Source organism: Hibiscus syriacus, unplaced genomic scaffold, assembly GCF_006381635.1.
Source record: "Hibiscus syriacus cultivar Baekdansim isolate YM2019G1 unplaced genomic scaffold, ASM638163v2 tig00112856_pilon, whole genome shotgun sequence".
NCBI classification, from domain to species: Eukaryota; Viridiplantae; Streptophyta; class Magnoliopsida; order Malvales; family Malvaceae; genus Hibiscus; species Hibiscus syriacus.
In genome coordinates this window covers 222,435-239,637 of record NW_024063411.1, presented here as the reverse complement: position 1 = coordinate 239,637, position 17,203 = coordinate 222,435, and the positions used below count along the sequence as shown (strand labels likewise).

General features: G+C 35.3%; 2 protein-coding genes across 3 annotated transcripts; both read right to left on the bottom strand.

Annotated features, from left to right (window-relative positions):
- Positions 1-2,481: 2,481 nt before the first annotated feature.
- On the bottom strand, positions 2,482-14,471 carry LOC120184015 (tubulin beta-1 chain-like). Of its 2 annotated transcripts, XM_039188592.1 has the most exons (5): positions 14,461-14,471; positions 14,350-14,352; positions 3,913-4,316; positions 3,525-3,794; positions 2,482-3,357 (listed from the first exon to the last, which is right to left on the bottom strand). In XM_039188592.1, the coding sequence occupies exons 3-5, from the start codon at positions 4,304-4,306 to the stop codon at positions 2,678-2,680; spliced, it is 1,344 nt and encodes a 447-aa protein (XP_039044523.1). In that variant the 5' UTR covers positions 4,307-4,316; positions 14,350-14,352; positions 14,461-14,471; the 3' UTR covers positions 2,482-2,677. The 2 variants fall into 2 exon arrangements, with proteins under 2 accessions (XP_039044523.1, XP_039044524.1); XM_039188593.1 differs by lacking the exons at positions 14,350-14,352; positions 14,461-14,471 and adding an exon at positions 4,995-5,052.
- On the bottom strand, positions 7,220-15,449 carry LOC120183957 (disease resistance protein At4g27190-like). The gene is made up of 3 exons (XM_039188546.1): positions 15,302-15,449; positions 13,239-15,182; positions 7,220-7,269 (listed from the first exon to the last, which is right to left on the bottom strand). Exons 2-3 carry the CDS (start codon positions 15,115-15,117, stop codon positions 7,220-7,222), a joined length of 1,929 nt encoding a protein of 642 aa, XP_039044477.1. The 5' UTR covers positions 15,118-15,182; positions 15,302-15,449.
- Between the last annotated feature and the right edge of the window lie 1,754 nt (positions 15,450-17,203).

Below are 17,203 nucleotides of genomic sequence, written 5' to 3'. Positions count from 1 at the left end.
GACGTAATATATGGCGTCATTGGAACGTGGCTGCCTTGACTATTCTCACTCGCGGTCATCAAATCGAGGTAATGGCGTGTGGGTCCCACGCGTCTGCACACCGTAAAACAATAGTAATGGAAGAAGAGGATGATGCATTTCGTGTACACGTGCCTTTCGTTTTTTCTTTGCACATTTTTCATTCCTTTATTTTGTCTTCTTATGGTTATTTATTTTAGGCTTAATTATAGAAGAAGGGTCCAAACTATAGCATTTTTCACGAACAAGTATCTAAACTATTTTTTAATGATCTTGTTGCAAGTTACAAATGTTACCACTTTAGGTATATAGATCGTCAACGGTATTAATTTCATCCGTTAGGTGACACATGTCATAATTTGAGCAACTGAAAAAATAATTGCAAGAAGATTTACTTAAAATGAAATAGATTAGGAAACCAAATTGGAGCGATCACAAAAGATTATTATGGATCACATTTTGCAAACCCAGGCTAGCATGGTTGACCAGATTGTTGAGAAATTGGTTGAGCTTAACAAGGCAAAAAACAAGGAAAAGATTTCCCCGAATGTGGAAACCACTAAGTGTGTGACGCCACATGCTGCTCCTGAGCTAATCATCTCACTCGAGAGGCTTCAATCCACCAAGCAAGTTTCTTCGCCCCTAGGGCTCGAAGCAACCCCATTAATTACAACAGATCTAATTCTGATAAAATGAAAAGAGCTAAGAATGAGATCTCTGAAAACTTAAAAGACTAGTGCAAGGACAACTTCAAAGGATTGAAAGAACAAAGCACCCGAGATTAAATGAATGCAAGTAAGTTGGCAATGGTTCTTGACTTGGTGCTCATACATAAGTTCAAAATGTCTTTTTGAAAAATACAATGGAATCAGTTGCCCTTCTGCCATTCTCACGATGTTTATTCGAAGGATGGATGGATACAACAATAACAATTAAATGTTAATCCATTATTTTCAAGATAGTTTGATTGGACCAGCTTCTAAGTGGTATAACCAGTTAAATCATGCTCAGATTCGCTCATGGAAGGATTTGACCCATGCATTTTTGGGTCAATACAAACACATGACAGATATGTCCCTGATCGAACAACACTACAAAACATGGAGATGAAACATAACGAGAGCTTCAGACAATATACACAACGATGGAGGGTCGTTGCATCCCAAGTGCATCCACCAACGACTGAGAGGGAGTTTATCACTATGTTCATTGATACACTGAAGTCTCCCTACATCAACCATATGCTAGGGGTTGCAACAAAGAAATTCTTTGACGTCGTCATGTGTGGAGAGATAATTGAAATGGCTATTGAGAATGGTAAATTAAGGAGCGCAAGTAGTGCTGACACCTAGGAAGAAGCTAAAATCAGTATGGTAGGAGACTATTCAGTTGGTCATAGAGCCGAGACTTGTATGTTGATTCGAGAAAAAAAATCGCTTTGATCCAATTCCAATGACTTATGAGGAGTTACTTACAATACTGGTTAAAAGGAACCTGGTGACTCCTGTCCAGTCTAAGCCAAAAGAACCCCTATATCCTGAAGGCTACAATATTAACGCCACATGTAGCTATCACATAGGAAGCTCAAGGGCAAACCAATGAGAACTGTGGAGCATTAAGGCAAAAGGTCCAGAATTTGAGCATGGACGTTCGATGAGTAATGAAGCATTCTGATGCGTATCAAGAAGTCATTGCATACACTATACAACTTTGTTACACTTGCATGAAAAAGCATTTCATTTTGTTTAAACTTATTTTCTTCATTTCTTTCTATGTTTAAATGTTTATAAGTTGCTTGACATTCGAACGTGTTAAATAAAATGTCACCTTCTGAGATTATGAGCAATGAACAAATTTTAATCTTATAGTTCCTTTAATATCATTTGCATTAAAAGTTCTCTTGAGAATCAAGGTTATGGTCTCTGGGCAAGTGACAAGATTAAACCCTTATTATCCCGTCTTAAGCCAAAAATACAATTACTCGACTCTTTATCCTAAATAACTCATGGTCGTTACAAAAATCAAATTTTGACACTACTTCCTTTGAGATACCCAAAGCCATACCTTTACCTCTCTTTGAGACAATAAAATCACACCCTCGTCTTCTTAGACACAAAACATACATTTTTCTACCAATAAAACCTGAAGGCATTGAGTGCAAGATGTCTGTTTTCCTGTGGACCTTCTTGCAAGAAGAAATTACTTGTTACACATTTATTGACAGTTTTTTTTATTAACATCGATCGTCGCAATACAAGAGCACTGAAGTTTTATACAAGTACAAACCATGTAACCTTTGTGGTAAATGAATTGTTATTCATTGATGTCCGTAGTTTGAGTACCATGAATGCTAGAAATGTGAACGTTCAATGTCAAATGATTAAAAATGTTCTTTGAACATATATTACCTTGTAATTATCTCGTATTAATAAAAAAAAAATATACCAAATGTAGACACCTATGTAACTGCAAACATAGATATGCCATTACCACTTTCAAAATATTTCAGTCATCCAATAATCGTACATAACTCACAAGCTGAAACAAAGGCAAAATGAAAGACTCGATCATTACTCATTACATGGAATGCCAAACACGCTCGAAAAATCATTATACCGTATGCTACATTACCAACAGCTTCGTTCAAGCATTCGCCTCTTCACATGTGCTCTTCGTCCTCCTCTTCCTCGTCCTCGTAGTCACCTTCCTCATTGGCGGTGGCATCCTGGTATTGCTGATACTCGGACACGAGGTCGTTCATGTTGCTCTCAGCCTCGGTGAACTCCATCTCGTCCATGCCTTCACCGGTGTACCAATGCAAGAAAGCCTTCCTCCTGAACATAGCCGTGAATTGTTCGCTGACTCTCCTAAACATTTCCTGGATCGAGGTCGAGTTTCCTACGAAGGTGGATGCCATTGACAGTCCTCTAGGCGGAATGTCACAGACGCTGGATTTCACGTTGTTCGGAATCCACTCCACGAAGTAGGATGAGTTCTTGTTTTGGACATTGATCATTTGCTCATCGACTTCCTTAGTGCTCATCTTGCCTCTGAACATTGCTGATGCAGTGAGGTAGCGACCGTGCCTTGGGTCAGCAGCGCACATCATATTCTTTGCATCCCACATTTGTTGAGTCAATTCGGGGACAGTCAGAGCACGGTACTGCTGGGAACCGCGGGAGGTTAGAGGAGCGAACCCGACCATGAAAAAGTGAAGACGAGGGAAGGGAATCAGGTTCACGGCAAGCTTTCGGAGGTCGGAGTTGAGTTGACCGGGAAACCTGAGACAGCAAGTGACTCCACTCATGGTTGCAGAGATCAAGTGGTTCAAGTCACCAACTGCAACACATATAGATAAATACAAGTAGATGAAGAGAGCACTGGCCAACTAGAAAAAGTGTCAAAAACATCAAGTAGCAATCACATTATGGTTCAGCCACCACTATCAACAACTGAAAAGCAGTAAAGATCATCGAACCAAAAACGAAGACCTCGAATTTACTTACAGCTAGGAGTCGTCAATTTGAGAGTCCTGAAGCAGATATCGTATAAAGCCTCATTATCAAGGACCATACACTCATCGGCATTCTCGACAAGCTGATGAACAGAGAGAGTAGCATTGTACGGCTCCACAACCGTATCCGAAACCTTTGGCGAGGGGAACACCGAGAATGTAAGCATCATCCTATCGGGGTACTCCTCTCGAATCTTTGAGATTAGCAAGGTACCCATCCCAGAACCAGTTCCTCCACCCAAGGAGTGGCACACCTGGAAACCTGCAATAGCATATCAGATCCACAACTGTCACTAAAGATAGCAAATATGTTCAGGACTAAAATTAAATGGAATTATCAATTTATACTAGTCCAGAGCCTAAAGAAACAATCTCTTTACCTTGCAGACAGTCACAATTCTCAGCCTCTTTCCTCACAACATCAAGAACGGAATCAATAAGCTCAGCTCCCTCAGTGTAATGGCCCTTTGCCCAATTGTTTCCAGCACCAGATTGTCCGAAAACAAAGTTATCTGGCCTGAAAATCTGACCGTAAGGACCGGTTCGGACACTGTCCATTGTACCAGGCTCCAAGTCCATGAGCACAGCACGAGGAACAAATCGGCCACATGAAGCCTCGTTATAGTAAACATTTACACGCTCCAACTGCAGATCCGTGGTACCAATGTACTTTCCAGTTGGATCTATGCCGTGCTCATCGCAAACAACCTCCCAAAACTTGGAACCAATCTGGTTGCCACATTGTCCACCTTGAACATGAAGGATTTCCCTCATATTTCCCTAACTGATAACAATTGAACTCAAATAAGTCCCAAATAATTTACCTACGACAAAAAGAATGCATCTTTTAAGAGAAAATGTCCAGTAAAAATGCGATGATTCAATAGATTCAGATCTAATTATTAAACATTCACATATTCAAGAGATTTGAGATCAAATATCCAAGGAATTCAAAATATTGAAAGAAAGGCGATGCAGATTTCAACCTTGAAGGATCTCTCATTTTTCCATAACTGAGTACAACTGAGCTAAAATTAACTCTAGATTCTTTATTCTATGATAAAACGGATGCATTTTTTTAAATGATTCAAAAGATCGAGTGAAAATGAAATGCTTCAGATCTAAATGCTAAACATATCGAAGAGATTTACGATCTAATGTCCACGACATCCAAATATTGACAGACACGAGTGCAGATTTCAACAAAGCTTAGTTTACGAAAGCTTCCGAAAGAAATCCAACAAAAAGCATAAACAAAGCAGTAATCAGAGCATAATCTGAGTGAGAACAAACAGAAAATGATGTGGAAATTCAGATCCAAGCAAAAGTCAAAGAGAAATCTATCTACTACAAAACGGAAAGAAGAGATATCGAACGAAAAGTAAAATTCTAAAACGTGATGCCATAAAAGTTACACAGAAATTTGAGATCTGGTTATAAGAGGCAATGGAGAACACTTTACCTTGGCTCGGATTTCTGAAAATCGAATGAATTTGCAGAGCTTGCTGAAATGCGCGATGGCGAGTAAAGGGAAGGGTTGGAGTGCTATATATAAATGGAAGCAAGTGAGTGAGTGAAGTGAGTTGAGTCATGAGTGGTTGTTCCCTCCTTTTTTTTTGGTTGTGGGAGAACCGTTGGATGGATCTAATGAACGGTCTTGATTGTTCGTTGGTTTTTTAAAAATTCGTATAAACTTGTTTTAGACAAATACACCCTTTAATGAAATGACTAGATTATCCTTTGATTTTTAGTGTTTTCCTCTTTAAGAAAATGGAAAATATCTCACGTACACTCGTATGCTTGACTCTTGTCCCCGTTACAATATTTAATTATTATCACATGAAATATAATTGATACTAAAATAAAATCTTATATCTTAATTCGATTGATATTGTTATCATTATAATATTAAAAAAATATTGATTTTTAATTATTTTAAATGTTTAATAACTTTTAATTAAGGGGTCTAATGTGATATTAACGTTTAATCATGGTCATATTGCAATTCTTGATATAGTATAAGAACCCTAACATATTTTTACCTTTATAGATTTGGGTTTGATAATTTATTTACACACTAAGATTTAGATGTTACAAGGATACCAATCAATTAACATTAAAATACTCTTAATTAATCTATCAATTCAATAGGGACTTAAATGCATTTCTTGATAAAGTATAAAACCCTCAACATGTTTTAACCTTTTTAATGGTTTGGCAATTAATTTGCTAGACTTAATTAATTTACATTCTAAAATCTAGTTTTGGAAAACTATACTTCAACTGGCATTTCTTAATTAATTTGCTGGACTTAATTAATTAATTAACTAATCATGTTAACTCCTTAGAATTTAATGATATAATCATTACTATCATTAAAATCACACCAGTTTATGTGAAAAAAATCTATGGCCAAATTTAGCTCCCAAAAGAATAAGATCTTATTGAACAAAAATATAAACATGGAGGATTAAATTTCAATTATACCAGAATACTTGCCAAAGTATTTCCGTACAAATGTACAATACCAGGGGCAACATAAAACAAAGGGTGAAACGGTCATTAAAAGGGACATTCTCCTAAAATTTGGGGAAGAGATTTTGGGCAGATTTTTAGTTGCTATTTTTAATTATATCAGCTTCGTATTTAAAACATCATGCATGAAGCGCGTGTAAGACACACAAGAAATACGACAGATCCAGCTGGGGTCTTCTTCTTTTTTAAGTTATGGTTTAGGGCGGGTCGGATCGATTTTTTTTTGAGAATATGTTCGGGTTGAGTTCGGATATATGATTAAAGATACTTGATTTAACTCAAAATATAATATAATCATATTTTATATATTCAGAGATAATTATAATGATATATTTTTCTATATTATTTTTTTCAATTAAATTCTTATTTTTATTAAATAAAAGTAATATATATTTTAAAATATTTATTTCAGGTCGGGTCGAGTCGAGTTTGAATTTTATTTTAAAAAATCAGATCGGATTTAGGTCAAATGAAGCCGTTTTAGAGGCTGTTTGTTTTCTTCAGAATGATTAAGTGCTGAATGATTTAACTCTGAATGTGACATGTTGTTTGTTTACTGGCTCTGAATCATTCAGAATGTACTTCTGTGCTGAATCAGTCAGCACTGAATCATTCAGCATTGTTTTGCTGAATCAGTCAGCACTGAATCATTCAGAGGTGCGAAACAAACGCGCCCCTTAATCTCGGGTCGGGTTGAGTTTGAATTTTATCTTAAAAAGTCATATCGGGTTTAGGCCGAGTGAAATCGTTCTAATCCCAGGTCAGGTTAAATTTCAAATAGAGGGTGTATATATTTTAGGTCGATCGGATGGCCGAAAACTCGACTCATGCCCATTTTCAGATCCATCCGTTTAGGGAGGCGCGTGAGCTTAATAAACAGACAAAAGGGGGCGATTTAAGAAAAAGGGAGGGGAGGGTGAATGGTGAAAGAAGGACATGTGAACCACCATTATTGGCACCCAATGCCAGCCTATAGCGTTGAGTTAGATTAACAACTGATTAAGCCTTTTCTTCTTACTTGATGCTCTTTGGCCTCTTGCTGCTTGCTTAAGCTAAAATCCTGGCCATCTAGATTTGATTTCCTATCTCTATTTTATTCGAACAATAAGAGATTGACACGTAATATTAACTTGAAGATTATATAGATTCTAATTATTTTTTATTAATACTAATATTAATATTTGAATATTCATTATCAAAATCTCTCATTTTAATATTTACGATTGAGTTTTGCATATTAATATTATTACCATTATTATTATAAGTTGAAGAAATTTAACATTTTGTTGTTAGAATCAAACTTAATAATTATGAAAATAAATTAAGATCAAATCATACCAAATCGTCAAGAACAATAAATACTATATTTGCGGAAACATACCTTTAAATATAAACTCTCTAATGGGGATAAAAGTAAATACGAGATATCTATTTCTTCAGTTATTATTTCCACGAAGTGATCACTTAATTTATATCATATTTTATGATAACAATATACATTATAAATATGTGCCCATGATTATAGTTTTTTTTGTTGCCCCCGGCCAGACCGACACGCGTCGTATACATAATTTTAATGGATGAGTCTCTCAACAGAAATTTTCTGCATACATAAAAACTTTCTATTAATCATAATTATGGATTTTAATCCAACATTAGTATCACTTACCATATTTGGGCTTCAAAAAACAGCTGCCCTACAATGTGACCTACTTTTATATACATGAATAGATCACGAGGTGTTAGTAGAGTCTTATCTTTTAAAATTTAAAATTTAAATGATTTTTTTTTATATTTTTTATATTTTATATTGATGATTTAATTTTATAACTTTATATTTTTTTAATATCACTTTTAAAATTTAATATCATTTTTTTAAATTTTACATTTTAATATAAATTTTATGTTCATTCTTGATTATATATATATTTAATAGTGTATCTTTATTTTTTTTTATTTTTGATAATTTTAACGTTATGAAACGTATTTTTTTATGACACTTTTCTATACCTTTATGACATGAGTTTAGTACATAAGCTATTATTTTTTTATCTGTTTTAGTATTTAAACTTTTAATTTTTTTAAAAATCATAACTAACATTTAGTTCTTAATTCATTTTATATCACACTGTTAAAAATTTAACGGACGGGCTCGTCGGTCATCATGTCTATAGTCAACTATTGTTGTATTCGTCGACCAATAAAGCCCTAACTTTTTAGCCAGCACCTTTTTGATAATTTGAATGTGATTCTAGCTTCCATTTCACCAAAAAGTGACTCAATCTCCCCCAACCGATGTTGGACTCTTTAACTTTTTCATCCTCCGATCTTTGTCGTCAATCGCCTGATGGGCCTAAAATTAGACTATGTTGGTCGACTCGTCATTCTCTCATGGTCCACAATTGGATTAATTGTCCGTCCATCGAAAATATACCCCCTGTCAGCCCATCGATTAAGTTTTCAGAGGTGGGATAATAAAATGAAATAAAAACTAAACATTAGATATAATTTTATAAAAATTTAAAATTCTAAATGAGTAAATTACACAATAATATAATATCAGTCATATTGAGAAGTCCGTCAACTTCCGGCATGTTTATTACGTTGAGGGCACAACAATGAAAGCTTTGGTTTAGACCCTACCATGTGCCCGGTGAGCCACGGGTTAAGACTTTTTAATATCTTATATTTTTTAATATATACTTTTTATTTGTTTAATCTAAGTGCTTCTTAAAATAATAAAAATAATCTTTTTGAATTATAAAAAAGAAAACTTAAGACAATTCCTAATCAATTTATTAATACTATGAATAGAGTCATTATACCGTTTGCTAGTGAACTTGAAGTCAATTAATATAATTAATCGTACTAACCAACTTACCTCAATAGTTAAAATAATCGTTGTTGTTTCTAGAAGTCATATATTCGAGTACCAGAGACTATAGTAATGTGATTGAACATTTATTGCCAAATAATTGAGAATTATATTTAGAACAGATACCACTTATAATCATCCCAGTTTAATTATAAAAAAATATAATAAATCGTATACTTTTTGTTTATTTTTATAAATTATCAATATTTGTAAAGAAAATATTTAAAATCTACCCTTAATCTTCATTAAGAGACGAAATTAAAGAGTCCATTAAGATTTCAGAAATATTTTGGATATATACTACCTTCTAATCATCGTTATTTTTATGTGAACCGTCACCGACCTCTCTTGTTTTACAATTTGTTTTGATTGTGAGCCAGAAGAAAATGAAAACATTTTTGAATTTTATTCAATATTTCGAAACGATTTTCAAAGAGAAAACTCCCGAGTCGATATCGAACTTTTCCCGTCTGGGCGAAAAACGGTATCGACAACCTCCATCGTCAATCTGATATCCATGGCTCATGGGGACTCAAAAATGAGTAATGTCACGACCTCCATTATTTTCAATACGACCTCCATTATTTTCAATGCGACTCGCTATCCCAACCTTTTCAATATTTTACACGAAACAATTGATAACATATGTACCTATTTACAATAGCCGTAGATGGTGACTTCAACCATAGTACAAGTCCTATTCAATTTTAATTTTAAGGTAAATTATGTATTTAGTACCTAAATTTTGGTCCGTTTTAATGTATAAAACTTTCATTTTTTTTCAAAATCATATATAAAAACTAAAGTTTAACAAAACCTTATAATCTGGGGATATTTTGTATAATAGCCAAAAGACTGAAAATTAACATCATACAGTCGGAGTATTATTTGTATACTTTACACTTTATTTTATATAATTTTATATATCAAATTTATCATAAGTATGACTTTTTCTAATATAATTATTTTATTCATAACATCGGGATTCAAATTCTGAACACTTTTAATAAATACAAGTTCATAGTTATTCCTTTTCTCGTTTTCATTTGCTTTCTTTTTTCTCTTTTGGGTTTTTTGGTTGTTCGAATATCCCTCCCGTTTTTTGGGTTGTTGATGGATTCTTTTGCATATGGTGGTTTTTTTTGTTGATTTTTTTCTTGGTTCGAAAATGCTGATATATATATACAACCTATATATTTAACAATAAATATTAATATATAATATATTTAGTGACAAATATTAATTAACTAATTAAAACATTACTAATTTAAAGAGGAAAACAACAATAATATATATAAAAACTTGAATAAAAATCCCTGAAGGAAATGAGCATCTACACTAAGACTTTAAGTTCTTTAAATTTTAGCTTTAGTTATTAGTTAGAACCTTAGTTTAAGTTATTTGATTAGAAATTAATTAAGTTTAGAATGATTCTTTTAGGATTAGTTTCTTTAATAAAATTAATTGGAAATAAATAAATAAATTCATAATTTGATTAAAATAGAATATATATTTATTTTTAAATATTGAAAGGAATGGTCTTAAAATAACTAGGTATTTCTTTTTCAACATTTTTGAATAAATAAGTATTCTGCTAGTGGTCACTCTAAAAATTAAATATGCTCATTAATTAAAACAAAAAGGGTAGATGTTTGTTCCTACGTTTAAATTGCTAAGGACATTGTTTGATTAACATCAAAAGATTGGCATTCGTTCTTTAAATCAAGGAACACCCTTATTCTTTTAAATAATAATTTGACTAGCTTGTCACCTTTGATTTTCATTTGGGGTTTAATTTTTTAAGAATGACAATATTTCATTATTTCGATTAAAACACAAGAAATAATCCCCTTAATTCCAAGTAGGGTGTTAGTTTCTTCTTTAATTGGAAATATATAAATATTGTGTCTTTAAAAAAATTCTTTAATTAGGTTAAATATTCTTATTTTAGGGAATAAAATATCATTAATTAAATAAATATTTGAATTTCTTAATTTTCAATATAGGGACAAATTTGTTGTTGAAGGTTAGACGTTGTGGATGTGTTAATCCTTCCCCAAGCGTAATCGACTCCCGAACCCATAATCTCTAAATCGCAGGCCAAATCACATTTTTTTTAAAAAAAAAAAATTATTTAAAAGGGTCTATCTTGAGTTTTCAATTTACCTAATCTCAAAGGTTAATGATGACTTCAAACGTTTCAAATCTTTTCTAAAATTCCGATTCTTAATTTCGATTTCTAAATTTATTCTAAATACGCTTCTAAAAAAGTCGTCATGACACTTCAGTAATATGAACATGTACTGACGGATTGGAAACCCGTCAGTATATAACGTTTACACCCCTCATATCAGATAGTAAACATAAATTTCAGTCAATAAATGTATATATATATTTTTGTAGTGAATGAAATTTGAGGAAACATACCTTTTGTGTGAATAGGTGTTGTATGGTGCTGTTAAGGCTACCTTCCCATTGCTCTTTTCTTCCCAGTAAGTCTATTTGTACTTTGTGCAACATTGGAGTGTTTGAGTGTCCTTGAGAGAACATCTTCATCTTTGGGCAATTCTCTACAAGTAGAGTTTCCAAGGATGGGAATCCAAAGCTATAATTCCCCGCTGAGCAGAAGCTTTCCAGCTTTGGTAGATTCGAAAGTTTCAAGCAGTTGAGTTGGGGGAAATTGATTTCATCATCATCTCCTCCACCTTGTGTTATTTCTTCTATATTTTCGCAATGGTACACACATTTCCTTGAGCTGCATTAGACTTTTGGCTGTGGGATGTGTGATTAATTTTATGATTCCATCACATTCCACTACTCTCAAAGTCGCCAGATTTCGGAAAGATACCGAGGATGGAACTAGATTAACTTTTAATTTGGGACACTCACAAACACTCAGAATCCTTTGATTTGGGAATCCTTCCTTCTCCTTCCATAGATGCATCAATTCAGGAAGTTCATACAACCCTAATTCAGTTATCTGAGAGAGTAGCAGTGATGCAGGCTTTTCCTCACCACCTTCTTCACTTTGGAATCTCGTCTCTTTAAAACAAGAGTCAATTATGTTGAGTGTTTGAAGATCGGGTAAGGCTAATAACCGGAACCGGAACAAGTAAGATGGCAATAATTGGTCTGCATGCCACTCAAGTTTGACGACTTTCAGGTTGCCAAAGCAATGAGACAAAAGTTGCTGTTGTTGTTGACCTTCGCAATGACATATCATCTCTTCCATTCCAGCATTAGGTCCCAAAGTGAGTTGATGTAGATTCGGAAACGTAGACCGCACCAATTCCCCATTGTTTTGTTAACACCACAAACATAGGATGCATTGATCAAAATTGGAAGAGTTCAATACTAATAAGCAATTCATAGGAAATATCTATATATTCATGAATAATTAAAGCATACCTTTTCATTAAAGAGATAATGTGTCGACACTTCTTCGCTTTTCTCACTATAAAAAAAAGAATGTGTTCAAACCATGACATCTCCATATGCTTAAAACCTTTAGTGAGGAAAATTCAATCGGACTAACTCCACCGCAAAATCTTTTCAGTTTTGGAAGCCCTATGCAGTGCCGTGGCTGGGGCGGTGCAAACTGCCCCAAAAAAGTATATCTATAGTGGCGTTTTTCAATAAACGCCACTATAGATGGACCTATTGTGACGTTTTTAAAAATAAAACGTCACTATTGATGCGGTTTTATCGAACAACGCCACTATAGATGGATCTATTGCGGCGTTTGTCAAAAAACGCCACTATTATTATCCAAAATCGAATATATCTAAAAAATAGGGGGCCTTTATAAGAATTTGTACAGGGCCCCCGAAAACCTAGCCACGGCCCTGGCCCTATGAGCTCCAGAGAGTCGAGTTTAGGGAACACCCTTATGCTGCCTCTAATCCTTTATTCTTCGGTTGCCTATAATATTCCCTCTATCACCTCTTTCATTTCATCACAATTACAAACCTCAAGTGTTTTCAGATGCACAAAGCTTTTAACCATTGATGAAGTAAATACGTACTTCAACTTATGGCAAGTGCATACTTTCAAAATTGTTACATTTTGAACACCAAAATGTATTCCAGAAAGTCGATATAGCTTTCACATCAGGAATATGTATTTCCAAATGGGTTAGACGAGACAAATACTGCAACTCAGCAAGACTAGCATTGCTTCTTGGATTCTCAATTGCCTCAACCTCCCATCCATCAAAGCTGTCATATAGGTATAGTTCTTCTAATTTGGATAACTTTGACAACACATTTGGTGGTATTGATTCAAGGCGAAAACAACGACTAAAGTCTAACAACTTTAGCTTGGTCAACTGTCCTATCTCCTTTGGTAGTACTTTCATTCTAGATCTGCGGAGATCAAGGATTTCTAAATTTCTCAACTCTCCTAAGATGACTATATCTTCTAAATCACAGTCTATCAAACGCAATAGACAAAGAGTTTTCAAGGAACCAATGGAGGAAGGCAAGGTTGTAAAATGAGTTTGGGCAAATTCCAAGACTCTGAGTCTTTGCATTCCCTTAAAAAAATAATCGGGAACTTCCACAGAGCCATGCATGGAGAAAAATGTAAGGTTTGGACATTCCAACTCATCGGGAAGCTCACTAACCTTAGCATAATGTAAGCTTAGAAGACGAGAGTTTCTCATTGTATCCTCGTTTGACCACTCTTCAAATACATCTTCCTTTCCTAAAGCAAGCCAACGATGATCCCTAGAAGCAATTGAAATGGCAACATCGCAAACAACATCATGCATGTAAAACCTTTGAGAGAAGAAACCATCAAGTAACAGGGAAGAGTCTTTGAGGTCGCTAACCAATGTCAGCACTCTGTTGCGTGCTTTTTCAATTGTGTCAAGGCCATGAAACAAATCCAAGCCTCTACAATATTTCAGCAAGTCTTCGATGACAACATTATGGCCCATTGTACTGCAGAGCAAGAAAGTGTATTTACGTTCTTCCGTTTCCAAGTATGTGTAGCTCATCTCTATAGCTGAATATACAGCACCAGATATCCCCCTGTAGTTTATTTCAGAAGGTTTTAGCCGCTCCAATGCATCCTCCCATTCATACAAATTCTCCTTATGTTTCAAAGCTTTTGCAACTGTTGTAATAGCGAGCAGCAGTCCTGCACATTTTTGGGCGACTTTCATTGCTGTAGATTGCAAGTCAGATGTTTCAGCAATATGACCAGCCACGTTCTTAAACAGGTTCCATGCTTCATCTTCTTTCAGTACATCAATTGGAAGGCTTTTTTGACAACTCATCAACTTCAATACAACGAGCTTCCTCGAGGTTATTAAGATCTTGCATCCCTTGTGTTGGTCTGCAGTAGGAATTCCAAGTGTGTCCACCTCCTGTTCCTCCCAAATATCATCCAAGATGATAAGAACCTTCTTGGCTCTCTTTAGTCGATCACGTAGCCGGGCAGCTCGCACGTCCACGCTTGAGTCGTTGTCTAATTTCAGGCCTAATTTGTTGGCTATCTCATTTTGAATATTTACTGTGTTTGGAGATTGTGTTACAGCTACAAAGACCACCTCATCGAAAGACAGTTTCTTCTTGGCTTGTCCAGCAACCTCTTTGACAAGTGTAGTTTTACCCACACCCCCTATCCCGTACACTCCAATTATACTGACAGTATCATCTTCCAATGCCGCCATGACCTCATCAAAAGCACCGCTTCTTGATTTGAAGGCCTCGTACTCTTTAACAGGTCTGATAATGTCTGTCACTTCAACAGAAGGAAGGTAGGAAACTGTATTAAATGCATCCTTTTGAGTAAGGAGTTGAGTTATGGCGTCGGCCTCCTTGTCCGCTTTCCTGCTAAGCTGATAACGGGACTTGAAATCAGGGCAAAAGCCCAAGAAACACCTCTTGGTTGCTTTCTCTTCTTCCTCCCGCAATTGCTTTGCGGCCTGCTCGGAGATCTTCTCATCCACCTCTGTCAACCACCTTTGAACATCATCGGAAATCATCTCCCCGTTCCTGTTAGCCGCTTCAACAGATTGTTGCAGCCTTTGTCTTGCACCCTCCAGGTCTTGAACTTTAGTCTGGAGGTTCAGAAACTTGGCCTTATGCTTGAATATGTAACCAAGCTGTCGCGCAGTAGGATCGACAGTGTACTTAGCAGCTTTGACAATGGAAAAAAGAGCCTCCATATTTTCCCTTGAAACAAACTGATAAAGAAGCAGAAGAAACTAGAGAACGAGTGGGAAGCAAACCCCTAGGAAAAGAACAGTAGCCGCAAAAGAAAACAACATATTGAAGAAGGAAACACATAGCATAATCATAATCAAAGATGAAATAAAAGAGGGAATCAGCAGTGAGTTGAAGAAAGCATACCTCCTTCTCCTCCTCCTCCTCTAGATAAGATTGATTTCTTGTTATCCCAGCAAAATCAAAACAAAGTGAGAATGTGAGATTGCAAACAGAGAGCAATGAAATTGGGAAGTGATGCTTCTTCTACACTTGCATCAACATCGTTACTTCAATGTTGCCTCTAATAATTTATTTCCAGACAGCGAGTCTTGGTCTTCCAACTAATAGAGCCAGCCATGAGGTCCACGCTGATCTAATCACTTTCACCTTTACGTAAATCATGTGCCCCTTATCGATTAGTCTTCGTCTTCCATATGGTGGAGTCTTCATCATTAATTCATTACAAATAATTTGCCCTCGTTTTCGTCCCTCGTCTCTATTATTTTGATCTTTTATGGATAAACTTGAATGTTCATGAACAACCCTACCAATCCTAGGCAAAGCCAATGCAATCAACCATGCTTTATATATATATATATAAATATAGGGTAAATTACACAATTAGTCACCCATTTATTACATCATTTCTGTTTTGATCACTCAACTATAAATTTTTTCTTCAAAATCATATTTAACGTTTTGTTTCTGTTTTGATTAGCTACCTTTAGATCTAATTGTTGACTAAACAAAAATGGTGATGTGGCATTGGTATAGTAACAATTTTAGTCAACAGAACTTACAAATTCTATCAAATTGATCCTAATTCTAGAAAAATATTTTTTGATATTTTAAAATTACATCAATTTAATCCATCTTTAAATACTCATTTAAGAAGTTGCACAGGTTTAACATGCAACATCTGAGGGTAAAATGGTGGAGAGGAAAAGAAATAGAAAACAAATTCAAAGAGGGACTAAATTAGATAAATAATAATAATAAGTCATTGAAATACATATTTTAAGCATGCAATAAAATAAAATTGAATAAAAATTCAAACACTTTTTCTCTCTCTAAGAAGTAACATATAAACAATTATAAATTTTTATTACAAGTTATAGGATTGCTTATAAACAAGCCATCATCAATAGCATTAATCCACTGAAAGGATGAATTTGCATCAATCTATGTTTTTACCTTCAAGAATTGCCCGTCCAGCTCAGTTTATAGAGAGCAAGGCTCTTAACCTTGTGGTCGTGGGATCAAGTCCCACGGTGGGCAATTCATAATTCTGACTGCCGGAGGTCTTCCACGGAAGCTGCCTATTACCTTACCTCCCCTCATCCCATTACATATGAGAATAGGGTCAGCTAGTTTTTTTTTTATGTTTTTACCTTCAAACACTAATTTATTTCACGCAAGCTATCAAATTTTGATTAGGACAAAGAACAACAGAAGGGGTAACATTCAGGGGTTTTGAGTCTCGCTTGCAAAGCTTCGGATTCTTTCTTCTCCTTGGGAACCTGCACTTTGCATGTTAACTTTGGTAGGAGATTGACACCATAAATGATTAGGAGACTATACATACGGTTATGAAGCGTATTGTAGCCGATGCGACGACCAAGAACTTTAACAACGAGGGTCATATCCATGCTTTTGTGGGAAAGAGCTTGAACACACTTGGAGAAATCAATGGTTGGGAGACCATTGGAGACTCCTAAAGAGATATCCTCCGCAAGTAATTCTATATCGTCATCGTCCTGGTTGAAAGCGGTATTGGTCTGTTGAGGAGAACTGGAGCCAGTAACCATATCCTTGTAGGATAGAGCAGGACGGGAATTCAAAATTTTCAGAAGAGGCGACCGTCTCCACTAGTCCCTCGGTCCATCCCCGTTTTCAGTTCCCATGGGTCTGAAACTCTTGGTTCATGCATAAAACTTCAGCCTTGTTCTGATAATGCTCCATTGCTTTCCATGGGTCTGAACCATTGGACATGGTAGGAATATTTGTACCATCCACCTCTAATCGAAGTTTCTTCACTCCATGTCT

Coding starts and splice junctions, on each gene's coding strand:
- LOC120184015 (XM_039188592.1), bottom strand. CDS start 4,306: ATGAGGGAAATCCTTCATGTTCAAGGTGGACAATGTGGCAACCAGATT. Junction 3,795..3,912: donor GAATTGTGACTGTCTGCAAG/GTAAAGAGATTG, acceptor ATGCTATTGCAG/GTTTCCAGGTGTGCCACTCC. Junction 3,358..3,524: donor CAAATTGACGACTCCTAGCT/GTAAGTAAATTC, acceptor TATGTGTTGCAG/TTGGTGACTTGAACCACTTG.
- LOC120183957 (XM_039188546.1), bottom strand. CDS start 15,117: ATGGAGGCTCTTTTTTCCATTGTCAAAGCTGCTAAGTACACTGTCGAT. Junction 7,270..13,238: donor AAAGTTGTTAGACTTTAGTC/GTTGTTTTCGCC, acceptor TTAAAATGAGAG/ATTTTGATAATGAATATTCA.